This window comes from Indicator indicator, chromosome 15 (assembly GCF_027791375.1).
Source record: "Indicator indicator isolate 239-I01 chromosome 15, UM_Iind_1.1, whole genome shotgun sequence".
Taxonomy (NCBI): Eukaryota; Metazoa; Chordata; class Aves; order Piciformes; family Indicatoridae; genus Indicator; species Indicator indicator.
This window is the reverse complement of record NC_072024.1, coordinates 11081723-11098587: the sequence shown is the minus strand read 5'-3', so window position 1 is coordinate 11098587 and position 16865 is coordinate 11081723. Positions and strand designations below refer to the sequence as shown.

Here is a 16865-nt window from a genome sequence, read left to right as displayed (position 1 = left end):
GGGACAGTTGCAGCAGTAACATCAACTGCCACAGCTGGATTCACTGGGGGTTAGTTGTCAAGCCTTTAATCTCAAAATATCAGTTCTGAACCTTTTTTGTTTGCATTTTCTTACTTTTGTGATATACAGACATTTGACTGTTCTCCTTTACTCTGTGGGCAAAGAGTGACAAACTCACAGCACAGAACCAGCATAGCACTACAGAATAGTTTTCCCCTGTGACTATCCCAAATCAAAAGTTTTTAGAACTGAAAGAGGAGGGATATTTTTTCCTCTTTCTTATTTCATTTACTTTAGTAATTTTTGTATCACTTCTCTGGGGTCTTGCATATAATTTCTTTTTTCTTGTTTATCTTTCAGGAAATAATAGAAAACAAAAATAAAAGTATTTTCAGGTGGTTGCCTTCCTTTCATTTTTTAAAATACCATTTTAAATGCTACGGTGTTTGAGGAATTTGTCATCATCACCAATGACTTGTTAGGCTGTGAGACAGGCAATGTAAACCAATATTTTTAGTGTAAAAGGACCAACAATTATTCTTTCTGAGTCTATGGGATTTTTCTGAATTCTCCACTGTTAGTATTAGTTTTGATTATTAACTTTTTTAAGGTGTTTCGGTTTTTTATATAGGTTGTTAGATTTTCAAAATATTCTTGTGAAGTTTTGTTGAAGATTTCCTCTGTTTACGGCCCTTAAAGTTACGAGGACTTTGATATTAAGTTCCTAGTTGGGTTAGTCCTCTTCCCTTTTTGTTGAGTTGTTGTTCCTTTAAAACATCACCTCTATCACAGTCCTCCTTAGCAAGCTGTGTGTGCAGACTAGGCAAATGCAAGGTTGCTTCTCCTCAGTGTGGGGTATAGCAAAGTATCCTGGTGTCTGCCTGCCACTTCTCCATAAACATAACTCAGAATAGTTTGGTCTCCTGTGGATCACTGCTACTCTGGAATTTGCTTCCTCTTTCTAATTTGGTATGTATCTGTTAATAGAATTATCCTTACGTATGCTCTTCAGCCAGTTTCAAATCTGTATAAATTAAACTTTCCACTGAGATTCCATGATGCAAATCAGATGTTTTAATAAAGTCCAAACAAACTCTTGTCTGATGTCTCCATCTTCAGAGTGTACTGGACTGTAAAGAATGCAGTTGAATTGTCCATTATAAGGTATTTCTGGATGCAAAGACCTATCTGCCCTTCCTTTATCTCTTATTAAATTCCTCTTCTATTTCTTACCATACCTGAAATCTTTAGTAATTCAAAAAGAAAATCACAGCTGTTTTTTTTTTTTTCTTTTTTTGGTGGAGGTGGTGTTTTTTTAGTCTACAAAACAAAGAGTTTTTTCCTAACTTCTTGATTGCTGAAGCAGCAGCAAACTTTGGGGGTTATTCTTTCTGCTTTTCTGAGTAATCCCTGCAGTCTTGGGTCAGTTGCTGAGAATGCTTGACTATGCATTTCATAATTTCTCTTCTTGATGGTTTAATTTCCTTTGGTTGCTCACTGTTGTTGTTTGTAGTCCCTTAGGGTATAGTTCGCAGAGGAGTTTAACTAAACTTGGTGTTTTCATGATCAGATAAAATTATGCATGGACATGATGAAAATTGCTTTAAAATAGCTTAAAACCTAGTTTAATCAGATTTTTAGTTTCTAGCTGTTTACCAAATTTTATAAAAAACAATTTAAAATTTAACTTGTACTTCAGTTTTAAGTGTCTCACATACCTTCAACTGAACAGCTTTATCACACTGACTTCAGCTAAGTAGGTGTATCTATAGACACGTGTTGAGGTAGTTTCTAGTGCTTCCATAAAATAAGAATAATGGGAATCAGTAATGTGATTTCATATCTTATATGGAGCAACTTGGCTGAGGCATAGGCCCATGGGTGCCAAAAGCTGTTTGAAATCACTGTTGTACAGTGTGGTGAGTGGGATCAGGTCTCGTCAAGTTGTTGCTTTCTGATGCTTGACGATTTTAAAATGTTGTTACTAGTCTAAGAGCTTGTTCAGTGCTCTAGCGTGGTTCTCAGATCCCAGAGAGCAAGATGAACTCTGAACCAAATGTGTACATAAAATCATTTGTTTTTGCATTTAGTTACTTATGTATCAATCAGAAGAGTCTTAAGAAAGCCCCACAGCAGATGAATCTTTAGCCTTTGCACTGTGTTTCTCAGTAGTTTGGTTATCACAGTATGCATTTGTAGCTACCAGTGAATGCTCGTTTTGCCTGTTTATTGGATCCTTTTTGTTGTTGACTAGGACACAGCTCTCTCAGACCAAGTGGGATGGATGGGGTGCTGTCTTGCCTTGTCAGTCAGCTAGCAGGTGATATGTGGTACTAATGGTAATAGTAAATATGCGTCAGTAGTTAATTTTCAAAGCCAGCAGAGTTGTTTCCTTGCTACTTAGTGAACCCAGCTTGTTTTCAGAGCAGTGCTATGTGTTTGGCAGACTGAGGCACAATACTTCTAGGAATCTGTATTTTTCAGAATAAGTTGGAGTTAAATGACTCAAGGCTTTGTCTGCTCTCACCCTCTCTCTGTAGGTGACCTTATAGAACAGCGTCTGAAATTCTGGGAATTTGATGCGTTTTTTTGAGCCAGTCATTTTAAACACAAACCCCCGTCATCTGGTTCTGTTTGCAGTAAAGGTCCTTGCCCTTCTGCAAAGATCTGCCCTTGACACAAGGCTTTTGGCTATGTTGGAAAGAATGGGCAGTGCTTGACTGGACTCAGGTGGACTGCGCTTGTGTTTGGGCAGCCCTGGCTGGTGAGCTGGGACTTTTCCAGTATGGCTGTTGAAGCACTTCGTGTTTACATTGGATGTTACCTAGATTTTGGCTATTTGAAATTTTCAGGGGAAAAGATGAATGAATAGAATCTGTAAACTTAGTAAGACTTTTGCTTCACTTGTAGTGTGATTTGCTGCTGCTGCAGATGACAGTATTAAGTATGAACTGGTCAGAATTCACTGGCCCAGGCCCAGAGAAGCTTGATGGAGAGGATGCCAAGGAAGGTTTCAGTTTGCCACCAGCTCTGGCCTTTGGCAGTGTGAGATGCAGGAGAAAAACATGCTGTGAATTTGATGTGACTAGTAGTGGCTCAGAAGCTTGAAGATGTTTAACTCATTATATATGGAGCTCATCTTGTATAGGTGACCTGTAGGCCTGTTGCTGAGCATAGAGAAGAGGATCAGAAGTTGTATTTTGGACACTAGTAATCTTGGGTTGTCAGAAGTTTTGGATCCATGTCCAGTTTGGGGACTTGAATAACTGGAGTGATTGGGAGGTGTGGGGAGCAGTAAAGGAAGTGCTTGTTTGTTCTTTGCTATCTGCAAACAGAAGACATGTGAGAAGTGGTCATCCTTAGTGCAGGCATATGGGATTTCCATGTCCTCCCTGCCCTGGCACACATCGAAGACACAGACAATCAGAAAAGGCTTGTCTCAAGTTTATCCACCATGTGTTTTGTACCAGTGTTACTTTCTTATCATGTGCAGCAGCACATGAAACACTGGGTGCACAGTTACAATACTTCACTTCCTCTGTAGACACAGACTCACAAATGCACACTGATGCTGCAGAGGAGCAGTGAATCTCTGTCCATCCCATGCTTGGTAACTGCTTTGTGCTTGAGTCTGTGACCATGGGAGGGTGCAAGGGGAGTGCTCTGTCCCCACTGAGGTTGTATAGCATCACCTGAGCTGCACCGAATGGTAACATGAGTCTGAGCATCTGAATGTAGGTAACACATGCAGTCTGTGAGGCAGTGCCCAAGGGCTTTTGTCAGGGGATGGATTTGTCATGGCACTTGCTAATCCTTTGTAGAGTTGCACACCACAGGTGCCCAGAGCAGTCTGTGAGACCACGACACCAGAGAAATGTGAATGACCACATCTTGAAGGAGGAAGCTTTAGTAAGCCATTTGACTGATCATACTTGGTTGTCCCTGTTGATACTGGCTTTTAACACCACAAATAATGGAAAGAGTTTCCGGCAGTAAAATTCCTGCAGCTGCTTTGCTTGTAAAATGGATGACCATGATCGTGGAAGTGAGTCAACAAAGCATTGTGGCTGCTGCATCTTAGACAGAGTTTTGAAAATTAAATTCACTCTTACAGCAGGTGTTGCCTAATCTGTAATCAGTCAGCATAGATTTAGTACAGTCTTTATAATCAATATGGGATGTTAACTGAAAGAATTGAATAGCATGAATTCACATTTTAGCTAAAGCAATACTTACAGTTTTGGTCTGAAGGTGGATGAGCCCCTGGTATGTCACCTGTGCTGAGTGAGAAGCATGGATCCCAAAGCTGGGCTGGCTCTGTGCTCCTCTGGATTATTTTGATGATGCTGGAGAAGACCAGGTATCTTTATACTGGTGTGACTGGTTAAGGAGGCAGGCATGTAGATGCCAAACATGGGGGAAAAAAAATCTTTAAATCCTGCATTTTCAAAACCAGCTAATTATTATTTACCCATTAGGCCATCAAAATTCCTGTTTCTGCTTAATTTTAAGAATGTATCATAAGGGAGATAGGTTTGTCCTGTGGTCTGAAGCTCATCAAATTTGCATTAAGATTTTGAATTTTAGGAAAACTTCCAGTGACACTAGAGAGAACACAGCATGACTTTTTCCTCCTATACAGCCTTATATTTTTAGAGGGAGAGGTAGGAAGGAGCTTGGGGATTATATATACAGAAAATTAGTCAGTACGATGGTTGAACATCTTGATCTCAACCTTAGTATTTTCATTAGCCTATAGGCTAAGGTTTTGGATGTTACAGGCCACCAGGTCATGAAGACCAGACTGTAGTTTAGTCAGAAGGTGATACAGTCTTGGCCAGTGCTGGTTTTTGCTGTTCGTTTTGAATGTTGTATTGTCAGAGTTGAAAGTATACATAAAACAGCAGCACAAACAGTAAAATCTGAGCATGGCTGATGGTTGGGCAAGTCCTGCTGGGTCAACATAAAAGCAACTGAACTGGAGTTTGTCTTATCTAACTTTTCTGTTTGATGTTTCATGTTCCTCCGGTATCTCTTTCCCAAAAATGGGAATTACCAGACTGTTTCAGTGCAACAGCTTTTGTACATCATTCCTATGAGAAGAGACTGAAACTTGTACTGATGACCCCAGGACTGACCAAATGTCCTGTGACCCTCTAGTCCAGAAGCCACACCTGAAATCCTCTGGTTCTGCTGAGTCACAAGCAGGCAGGAGGCTGGAATTTGTCCTAATGAAATCTCGGGCTGCTGCCAGCTGGATATGGTCATGGCAAAGGCAAGAGATCAATAGGGAAAAAAATAAATCTAAGCAAGTAGTTTAAAATATTGGAGGCTGCAGAAGTTTTCTATGTCCCTTAAAAGTGCAAGGTGCTTCAGACACTGAAAAACTTGTCCAGTTTCTTTTAACCTTGTGCCAGACTTTTATGTGACTGTGTGCTGAAGCAGGGATTGGTGTCTGTGGCTTTTTAGCTGTATTTCAGCAATTTAGTAATTTGTCTCATCTGATGTCAGTGTAGAAATCACAATTCTGTCACAAGCATGAGAAAAGGGTAAATGAGACACTTCCTAAAGGGCTTTCTTTTCTATTTTTCCAGAAAACACTCTCAAGGACACCTGGGCTATCTTGGGTTTGAGCTGCTTGTGAGCTTAGTCCTGGCTGTTTTCTTTTTCATCTCTCACCTCCCTGTGAGACCATTGCTTTGGGGCATAATAGGGAATTGTCACAGACCACTTAGAAATTGTTACGTGCTGCTTCTGTAATACACTGTATGCCTGTCATGCTATCACAGAGATTTCTCTTTGGTATATATATACTGAAGAAGAAAAAGATTTCCTTGTGCTAAGAGAAGTGCCCTGCTTTTTAAGACAGGAAAAAGCAATACAGTGTGTGGTGTTGAAACTTTCTGACTCTGTCACTCTTCTTTCGTTTGCCCTTGTAGTGAGTGTGTGTTTTTGTGTTTCTCAGGGTTTTTGTGTGTTAAACAATGGATGGACTGTGGTGTCCAAAGGCAGTTCCCTGTGAGAAATTCACTACCCGCAGGAAAACTTGGCTCCCAGCCCCTCTGTAGCCCAGGAGGGTTTGCTGGCAGAGCCCCTGAGATGCCGAGGAGCATGTGACGGCTGGCTGCGAGGGCAGGCTGGCTCATCTGCGCTGCCGGAGCCAGGGCAGAGACTGCACAAAGTTGTTGAAGGCTGCCCTTAAAGTTTAATGTGCAGAGAGGGTGGCTAAATGGCCACTGAGTTTCTGTGGGTTTGAAGCTACCTTTGCTATGTGTGGAAGTGCAGCCTTTCTCTGTCATAGGGGTGCTCTGTAGAGTGCATAGAATAATGGCTCCTTTCTGATTGTCAGTGTTATTGAGGTTATTTACATAACGAGGAGCTGATCCTGTTTCACCTCTGCCCGCCGTTCAACCCTTGGAAGTCTGTGTCTATGTGATGTCGCTCACTGCCTGCCTTAGCAGGGCGCTGCAGTCAGGGGCAGCTGTGCCCCACCATGCTGCTGTGACTCACCCTGACTCCCTGCACCCAGCTGGTGGCCCCACCATGTTCCTCCCCGCAGCAGCCTGTGTGCCAACGCCTGGGCATCTGACGTGGCTCAGCTGTGAGGAGGTGTCAGCTGGAATTTCAGAGGGTCGGCACTCGCTGCATCAGGGCTTGCTGGACTGAGTGATGAAAGCAAAATCCAGGATGGGACTCGCCGAGTGGAGGCCGTTGGTGGTGTAGGGATAAAAGCTTTGCTGGTCATGCTCGCCCATGCTGTGGGCCCAGTGAATGCAAACCCAAGCTGTGGGTGATGAGTGACAGCTGCTGCTTATATGCAGAAGAATCTAATGGACTGCTTAGTTGATAATTGGTCCTAAGTTTAGTTGGGGGAAGGGGATCTATCATTATTGTCTTCATGGCAGAGCAGCTCATTGCACGTCAGTCCAAGACTAAAAACCCACCAAACTATTAGCAACTGCACCTCTTCCCTGGCCCCACGTATGAAAACAGTGTAAAAATGATGTGAGATGGCACTGATGGAAATGTATTTTGCTTTTCTTTTGTTATGAAAGCCTTCTTCAGAGAATGAGGGAGGTCTCATCCTGTAACAGAGATGAAGTGCTTTGTTTCTACCCTGGTAGGTTTCCCCATGTCCGTGACGTGTTGGCCGAGGCTCTGCGGCTCCTCTCCGCCCTCGGAGCGGCCAGTCGCTGCCCTCTGGACTCCGTGATCCCTGACGGGCGTCATGAGCATTGCAATCCCTCTGGGAGTCACCACACCAGATACGTCCTACTCCGACATGGCTGCAGGATCAGAGTGAGTGTAACCACATGGAGGAGGGAGGAGGAAGTGCAGACATCAGTGGGCTACCTGGGAGTGGAATTGCAGGATTGGTGCCAGTGCTTTCTTTCCTTGAGAGAGAGGGGGTCCTGGTCCTGTGTGAGAGATGAATGCACAAAGAGTGTTTAACAAATGCAGTATTATGGAAATTGGTAAGTTTGACAGAGGAGGTGGGGAAAAAGAGAATTCCAGCACTCAATCATACGTTTTATATCAGCTTGGCTAGTAAGTTGGCACTCAGGTGGAGGCAGCTGTTTGTTTGCTGTACCCATGCTTGACACTGGCGAGGTGCAAGCCAACTCCTTCTCTAAAAGCTGTGTTATTTGAGGTATCAGTGTACTAAGCCTCCTAGTTCAGACTCCATACTGATCATACAGATCTGATTTCTGGACTGTTTTGGAGCTTGGTCGGAGATTTGAGACAGCATCAGCCTGTGTAGGCACCTGTCTTTGGCTTCTGACCGTGAACAGGTTTCAAAAAGCACACCCTAGTGGGCAGTGCTTCAAGGTCCCTACCACAGGAGTTTGTGCAGGGATCTAACTGCAGTCCTGTCTCTGAGGCCTGTTGGCAGGAACAAAGCATTTCTTTTTACAAGACTCTGCTTCTGCAGGAGTCAGGAACATTTCAGATCCAGAAAATACTGCATTGTGATCTTTTCTTGAAAACCTTGTTAGTACTCATGTGAGCTGATATTGCTCTGTGTTTTTGTCAGGGGCAAGAGGAAGGGCTCAAGTTATCTGTGTGCTTCTGCCTCCTGCTTTCCTGTATCTTTCTTTGAAACATGGAATGTAGCATCTCTACAAAAGTTTACAAAAGACATTTTGGAAATAGACTTCCCCCATGTATTATTAAAAGGTACCTACTGTGCAAATACCTGTGTGTCAGATTGATCAATGTAGAACAGATATTGCTCCAGACCCTATGAATTTTGAGTTGTAAGAGCTGTGGACTAAGGTATGAATCATTGTTTTTCCCTTCCATTTTGCCCTGATTTGACTATGCACAAAATTTGACTACACAGTCAGACTCTCTGCAGGACTGCTAGTGTTCTTTTTTTTGTCTGTGTTGGCACTGGCCCCATCCTGGGCATTCTTTTTTGTGATGCTTCATTCCATCCTAAAGCCCATATTTTTACATGTTTTTGAAACAGAGTCAGCATGTAGTAAGTCTGCAGTGGGGTGTATGATCCTTCACTTTTCAAGACTGAACATTCAGTGTTGCTTGTCACCATGCTTCTCCCACACCAGCACTGTAAGGACTCAACATGCAGGAATTTTAAACTGTTTATGACAAGAGAAAGAGTGCTAAATAGTTTACTCATGTACTAGGCACTTTGCTTTCAGAGCTGAGCATGATAGAGAGGAGAGCCAGATGTATCTACGCATGTCCCTTGTAACATTTAAATATCAGAAAGACTGTCTGTAAACCTTATGCAAAGCATTTTCTTTTTCCATGGTTATAAGAAATTTGTAGGTCCAACTTGAGGCTAGGCCTTTGAAAATTTCTGCAATAGTTTCTCTGTTTTCTAAAAACTGGAAATGCCAGGACTTTATTCTCCAAGCTTAGCATCAATGTGCTGCTACGTACTGCTGAAGTGTCCTTCATTAGTCAAAGTTAGGGCTGTCTTCCACTTCTTTGAGACTCTTATTAGTTTGAATCATGAAGTCTGGGGCATGTGAGCTTCCTGACTCTTACAAGGAATTAATTTCAAAGAACTGCATCACAAAGGAAGTGGGAAGATAGAAGGAAAACTAGCTGGTCCTCTTCTCAGGCTGACCGTTAGCATCTTCCCCCAGCCTCTGATACAGAGCAGGAGTGAAAATGCTGAAGAGTGTTTGTGTTCATTGGAGGGTGACATGGATACTGTAGAGTAGTTCTGTTGTGTTTGTCTGAGTGTATATTGGAAGTTGTTGAAGCTCCTTGGTGGGCTGCTGCTGAGGATGCATGGGCCTAAGCATTGTTGCCCCGAACACTGTTGTACCAACAATCTTGAAGTTTAATTGCTAATGCTTGTGGCAGCATTGCTGATGTTCCAGGCTGAGTGTATCTAGGAATGTGGGTGACTTGGTCAGAGGATGGATCTACTGCTTCAGCTGTTTAGACACTTTTCCTTCTAATACTGGTTCTGAAAATATGATTAAACTTGAATGGATTTAACTCTGTACCAACCTGGAAGTTCTGAGGGACCATTGCAGAGATCCAGCAAGGCAGGGTTGTGTGGTAGGCTCAACGTGGTATATTTTATTAAGAAGTATATCCTCTGGGAGTATGGCCTCCTGTATCTCCTGTTTTTAACAATTTAGCTGGCTGCAGTTACATTGAAAACCAACAGTGTTTATCATATTATGCACTTAAATCCTGAGCTACAGAAGTGCAGTTTGTATAGGTTTAAGGTATTCTACTTTCTGCAGTTCTTTGTATGATAAATTACTGCTCCTTTACGTTGCAAAGAGAGATCCATCTTACTCCAGAATAAGCCAGAAGGTTAGTGCATTGGAGAGTATATCAGGTTTAATGGCAGGGTGGGGCAAACTTCAGTGCAGTAGAGATTTCAAGAGCTTATAGGAAGTCCAAAGGGCACAGGGGTTGGTGTTCTTGGGTGGTGCCTAAACACTGCCCCACACATGACCACTGACTGTAGTTGTTTAAGTACTGAATCAGGATTCGGACTGACAATGTAGGACCCACTAAGAATCCTGTGGGATCTCACCAGAGCAGCAGAGGTCTAAGGTAAAGTTTTCCTTTTCTGTATTTCTTTTTCCTGCTTGCTCAGTTTCATGCTATAATTTCAAAGATGATTTCACCCGCAGACATGATTCAGTGATATTCTGCTATATTCTGATACAGGCCCAACTTCTGATCTGAGCAGAGGTTAGCTGACTTGTATCTTCAGCTTGTTACAGACTGTGTTTTGTTGCTAGTATTCTGTCTGTAGCCTCATTATCTAACATTCCCTGCATTGAACTGCAGCTGTCCCTTCCCTCAGTAGAGTTTCTGCAGCTTTCTACCTTTCATTTTTCGCTGTTTTTTTTCACCACCATGTGGTGGAAGGGTGCATTGTACCTCAGCAGCAGATCTGTTCAGCACATTGCACACCACATCACTGCATAGAAAGCACAGGGTGAATCTGATTTGTCTGTGGCCACTGTCTGTCCAGGTCATGAATTTTGTTGTCTCCAACACCTGGTAGTTGCTGTCAGGACAGCTGCAGGTTTCATGCAGACTTTATCGCAGGGCACTGGACACAATTAGTGTCTGAGGGAGAGAGAAACAAGTGCAGGTGCAGAAAAGCTGCTTAGCTGCTGTTTGAAATAAGCTACTGCAGCAGAGATAAAATGGCAGTACTGTTTAGTGGCTTTGAGATTAGGCTGGCTGAGCTCATATGTGAATGCTGAACTAGACCAAACTTCCTCAACTATAAGGAAACTGAACTTCTTACATGCTAATTATCTTTTTAACTTCCTAGATTGAGACCAAATTTAATGAGCTATCCAGGCTTGCCCTTACTCAGTTCCTTCCCTCTGAAAGCAGGTTCAGCCTGTACAACTTCTGCACACATGATGCCTAGTGAAGCATATAATAACACCTCAATTTCATGAAGTTTATTCCTTTTGAGCTCATGTGTTGAATAGAAAAGAGCAATGAAATACTGGCACTAAACAAAGAAATGTTGTATTGATGGGTTTTATTTCTGGCCCTTTCTGCAGCCCAGAGTCTGTGGAAGCTAGTCCAGCTGTCAGTGAGAAGAATGTGTACTCCAGCCACGGCTATGGGGCCACCCAGAAACACAGCTATCGCGGGCTGCCTTACGCAGTGAGTACTCTCTCTGCAGTGAATCAGCTCTTTACTGCCTACTTTACTCTTTTCTCCTTGCTCTATAGTTCTTTGCCTGATAAGCCTTAGAAAATCTAGGTTATTTATTAGGGAGCACCAACTTACAGCTGAGTTCTGCCATGCCATTTTGCATTTGTGGGTTTATTGCTTGTGAAGTCTTGCATACTCTACAGCAAGCTTTATTAGTGTTCCAGGTGATAGATTTTTTAACTGGAGCATGTGAATGAAGTGTGAATATATATGAATAGCTAATATTTTCCTGGTGGTAATTTTATACCCCATTTGGGTTATTGTGCACAATTTATACTCCTTTCAACTGTGCAGATTTTCACTTTGGCAACTTAAAACCATGAGAAACAAGGTACAGTCAGGAAGAGTGGGAGCATGGCTTGAAACTGTGGGATGAGCAGGACATCACAGTCATTGAGGTTGGAAGAGGCCTTTTGGGATTGTGCGATCCACCTGCTTTGCTTGAGCTGATTCTGCTTGAGCAAGTTGCCTCAGCTGTGTGTCCAGTTGAGTTTTGAATATCTCAATGGACTCCACAACATCTCTGGGTGACCGGTTCCAGTGTTTGACCACTGATGCCATCTCAGATCATTAGCAGTGCAACAGTTAATGTGGCAATAGCCTGGTTGTTTACGTAGGTTTTGAATTTAATTCATTGATGTAGAAGAAAACCGTTCACATCTTCCAGAGCCATTGGTTTGCTTTTTTGGTAGATCCAGGAATTCAGACTACTGTTTTACACTACATTAAATAGTAACATGGGAACTGTGGATTTGGGACTTCGGTTTCTAGGCACCATATCTTCACGTTAAAAGTAGTACTGCAAATACTCATTTTCAGGATCATAATTATGGAGCCCCTCCTCCTCCAACACCACCAGCCTCTCCTCCTGTCCAGACCATTATACCTCGTGCAGAACTGAACGGCCTGCACTCACCTGATGAGGAGAACTCTGGAGACAGTGAGAGCTCCTCAGAAGGAGAATCAATTCCCACTTGGTGCCACTGCAGTGTTTCCCAAGATGGTTTCCTCCTCAAGTGTGAAAAGTGCAGGTAAGCTTTGGTGCAGTGCAGATCTGGACTGGTCCTTGTGTTAACTTCTCCTGCCGAATCATGTCACATTTGGGCTGTGGGACAGACTTCCGTTTGCTAACTGGAGCATTCTTTCCAGTGCTTTACCCAGTATTGACCCTCCTCCTTTGCGTTGTCAGCCTGACAAGTGTTGGTGGCACCAGGAGTGGAGATGAGGATGTTAAATCGATGTTCTTATCATCCTGGGCCCCACTGAGGGCACGCATCTTGTGACATCCTGTTGAATTTCAAGTGACTTTACTCCTACAAACCAGCTTCAATTGTGCATTCTCCTTTGGCAGAGGAATGAGCAGGGGGAAGGTGATCAGACTTCGCCGCCGGAAGCAGGACAACGTGTCAGGTGAGCTTGAGGTTGTAATTCTGATAACGACGACTTTTGCTTTCTTTCCACAAGACCTTTGTCTTTTGGCTGCTGTAATCTAACTGTGATCAGTCACTGCTAATGTTCTTTGCCTCCCAGCCACTGGATTTTTCTCCTCTCCTTCTGCCTTTCCTCTTGTTCTTGAGAAAATCAGATTATCTTGTGAACAGAAGAGGGAAATGTTCATCAGTGCAATTCTGTGAGATGTGAGACCTTTGGGAGATCTGTTCCCAGTTTGAGTGGGAAAACAGAGGTGGTATAGTTTTCTCAAGGAAGGGCTAGGCAAAGTCACCAAGTCATCTCAATGAAAATGGACATAAGGGTAAGCTGTTCTCTTCTGCGAGGAACAAAAACGTTGCTAACAAAGCGCTTCTCTGCACAGGTGGGGACAGCAGTGCAACTGAGAGCTGGGATGAAGAACTGTCTCCTTCTACAGTGCTGTACACAGCTACACAGCACACCCCTACAAGCATCACACTGACTGTCAACCGTGTCCGTAGAAGCAAACCTAAGAAGAGGAAGAGAAATACTGAAAAAGCTCGTGCTGCTCCCAAGGCCAAGAAGATCAAGGTATGTGGAGTGAGAGAAGGTTGCTGCAGTTCCTATCAAATGCTGTGTCGAGTATTGTTGAGAGCATGTTGACAAGCTGCCAACAGACAAGAGACTTGTCCTGTCAGGAATTGCTTTTTCTGGTGTAATAATGTGACGCCTTGTATTTGTGACCTGCTAGAGTATGTGGCTGTTGGTTTGAAAATTACCTTACTAGAACTCCACCCTTATTTCCCAATGCTGTCTATTCATGCTCAGAGCTTTTATTCAGTTATGTATTTTCCTTTTTACTCTGTTAGGGTTTAGGAGAATGGCTTTTGAAGTCTGTCTGTTTGTGGCAAAGGGTCAGCCTGGAAATGGAATGAAAATTGAAGGGAGTGTGGCATTTTTTAACAGGCTATGTTAAGGAATCCAGGCTGTAGAGCTGCATGGCACTATTCTTCAGGGACAGAGAGAGTTTTCCACACAGGCACTATGTAGGTAGTGATAAACATTTGTTGAGGGATGGCTTTACTGTTTGTGAGGGTTTGGGGACATAATTTTGGATTGAAAGTGTGGGAGCAGTTGGTTCTTTCCCATCTTCTGCTAGTTTTACTATGATTTTCCCCAGGTTTAGGTTTCCCTTGAAATTCTTCTGGCAGACCCCCTCGAAGTAAAAGACTGAGAGCAGGAAACATGCAAAATACTCAGGCGTTTTGTTGTGAACCACCTTAATTGTTTTGCTGGTCTTTTCTTCTGTCCAAGCAAGTGGGATTAGTCAGGACAGTTTTGGTTTTGATCTTGAAATTTTTACTAAGCATGAGGCGGCCCTTTTTACTTCAGAAATCCTGGCCATCAAGCTTTTCAGCAGTTTCCACTGGATTTGCATTGCAGAGTCCTTTTGTTAAAGTCCATTGCTTCTTGTCTAGGTCCTCATGTAATTCTTGCCATCTTTTGTTAGGGGTTGGTCTGTTTGAGTAAGATCTAGTGTGGTTCTGGGACACTAATTCTTTGGAAATATATAATACTTTGGTTTTTCTCTCCTCTCCTTATTTGGGGCCAGGCCTTTCGAGAGGGCTCACGAAAGTCTCTGAGAATGAAGGTAAGTAGAACTGAGAACCTTCTGTGATGGTGGTGGTTTGTTTTTGTTCTGTGTATTTTGTGTCTGTCTTGGTTTGCCTGGGGAGTTTGTGATTGTGCGACCAGCCTTAGAATAATCTCAAGCCTTACCAGGCACCACAAGCCGCTCTGTTCAAAAAGGTGTAACTCCCCTTGAACCTTGTTTTGGCTTCAGGTAGATTTCTGTAAGGTAATGTCATCTGGTTTCAAGAGATATGACTGATTCATGACACCTGGGAGTGGGGTGTTTGATGTAAGGGATGTAGAACTGGTTGTGGCCACTCTTCTGTGAGATCAGTTATCATTTGGTTGCATCAAAGCTATTTTAAGCCTGGGCATCAAAGTGGAGTGCACCAGCTTAACATTGGGAGTCCCTGGCAGTGTTGACTTGTTTCTCTGCACAACCTTTTAATAGAGATGGATGGAATGATGCATTTGTCTCTAGCTTTCTGCAGTACTGCTAGGTGTGGCTATCTGGTAGAAAGTTTATTTGACCAAAAAAAGTGGATCTGCCCTTCCAGCTGTATGCATTCCTAGAAACACAGGAGGTGCCCTGAAGGTCACTTGGTTACATCTGAGCAGGCCTACATGAGACTTACTTGCCTTTGTGTGTTCCATTCCTTTGTTTTTTTTTTTTTTAAATCTGTGTAATTATTTTTCCAGAGTAACTTAAAAACCTTTTTCTGGTCAGGTACTGATGTTTTTGAGCGTAGCACTGTCAAGTACCAATTCTTAAGAGGACTTCTTATGCCTGCACAGAGTTCTCTCTAGATTCCTAAGTGGCAACTGCTGTACAATGTTCTGGAGGATGCAGGTTTTGAAAAAGGTGTCCCTATGGCAGACACTGTCACAGCTTGGAATGCATTGGCCTTTTTTGGTAGCATATTCATATGCTCAGAGCACTGTGGATAGGCTTTTCCTGTGATGTGCTAGCCATTCACCCTTTGCTGTTTGGTGCAGAATTCCCCTTCTGAAGCACATGCCTTGGATGAAAACACAGCTGAAGGGTGGGAGAATCGAATCCGACTCTGGACAGATCAGTACGAGGAAGCCTTTACTAACCAGTATAGCGCGGACGTGCAGAACCTGTTGGAGCGTCATCTGAACTCTAACAAAGAATTCGTGGGCAAAACTGCTATGCTAGATACAATCAACAAAACAGAGCTGGCTTGCAATAATACTGTTATTGGGTCCCAGATGCAGGTAAGGACCTTATGATAGAATTTGGGGAGGTCAGGTCCTTTGGTTTCTAGGCAGAAGGTGTGGGCATGAGCGAGCAATGTTTTAGCTAGTCATCTAATTTCAGACCAGTAGGTATAGAGTTGATATAAAAGGGAACAGAAGAGGTGCCAGTACCAAGACAGATTGAGAAACACTCACATTGAACCAAATAGTGTTGCTAAGTTTGGGATATTTTGTCCTGTGATATGGTTGACAGGTATTTTACTGTAAATACTTTTTGTCACTGAATGGCTTGAGGCAGAACCAGATTTATCACTTGCTGGAGACAGGAAATCTCCTGCTTTCCAGGTTAGTTTCCCTGTCTCTTTTTTCTTTCTTTTTGGTGGTGTTTTTTTTTTTTTCCCTGTCTCACATTTGTGGAAAGCTATTTTAAAAAACCTTTCAACTTGTTTCAGTATTTTTGAAAATTGTTGGAACTCTGGTAATTTTCAAATATTACACAACTGCAATTGAATTTAGGGTACTGTCTCTCCCTAACTTTTCTAAGATGTGCAGTGATTGGTGTCTTGCCAGCTTTATGGCGTGTATGTAGAAAAGGAGAACAGGAAAAGGATGAGTGTGGTGTGTGTCCTTCCCATTACTCTTCTCAGCTGGTGTTTCATCTGGCCTGTGCTTTACTGAACAGAGAACAAAATTCCCACTCAGTTCAGGCTTTGTGGGGCTTCCTTGCCCAGGAGAGTCGAGATAGGTGCAACTGAAAAGGATGAGCTGCAGAACAGATGGGGGACACCTCTTCTGTGGAAGGGGAGCAGAGTCAGAAACCTGAATATCAAGTATGTGTTTGTGCTTGAGTCATTCTTGTTTATATCAGCTGACTCACTGCTCTGTAAAGTTCACATGCTTCCTGCCACCTTTCCCTCTGCATTCGTGTAGGTGAAGCACATCAGGCAGAGCACAGATATCACCAGTAGGAGAGAGTACAGAAAGAGGACTTTGGACCAAACTTCCTTCCAATCTTGCCTCTAGTTCTGCAGTAATAAGACTTCTGTGGGGGATGGGGAGAAACGCCTCTACTTGGCTCTGTGAATAGCCTTCCTAAAGAGAACTGAGGAAATACAGGGAAGAAAAGGTTTTGCTTCTCTAGAAAACTTAGTATTTTCTGAGTCTAAATATAAACTCTTCTGTCTTCTTCACATGAATTTTAGGAAAAGTCCTAAAATAAGTAAGAAAACACATGCTGTTTCTTTTTGTCACCTTCATAGAGTACAGCAGGACAGATGATTATAAAAGATATACATAAATGTGCTTGTTCTTGTCATGCTGTCTTGCCCTCTCCCTTCCCTGTACAGACATAGATTTTCCCACAGGGAAAAGTTGCCAGCATTCCAAAGTGGAAGACTCCAAATGTGATATATCCC

At 42.9% G+C, this 16865-nt stretch overlaps 1 protein-coding gene across 1 annotated transcript in view; it reads left to right on the top strand.

The window, feature by feature from the left end:
- The first annotated feature begins 7228 nt into the window (after positions 1-7228).
- Positions 7229-16865, top strand: part of SETD5 (SET domain containing 5) — a 40999-nt gene continuing 31362 nt past the window's right edge. Inside the window, exons 1-6 of the mRNA XM_054387587.1 lie at positions 7229-7299; positions 11031-11136; positions 12064-12218; positions 12539-12597; positions 13001-13188; positions 15226-15468. Coding sequence (XP_054243562.1) covers positions 7229-7299; positions 11031-11136; positions 12064-12218; positions 12539-12597; positions 13001-13188; positions 15226-15468 — 822 coding nt within the window. The remainder of the gene's footprint in view (positions 7300-11030; positions 11137-12063; positions 12219-12538; positions 12598-13000; positions 13189-15225; positions 15469-16865) is intronic.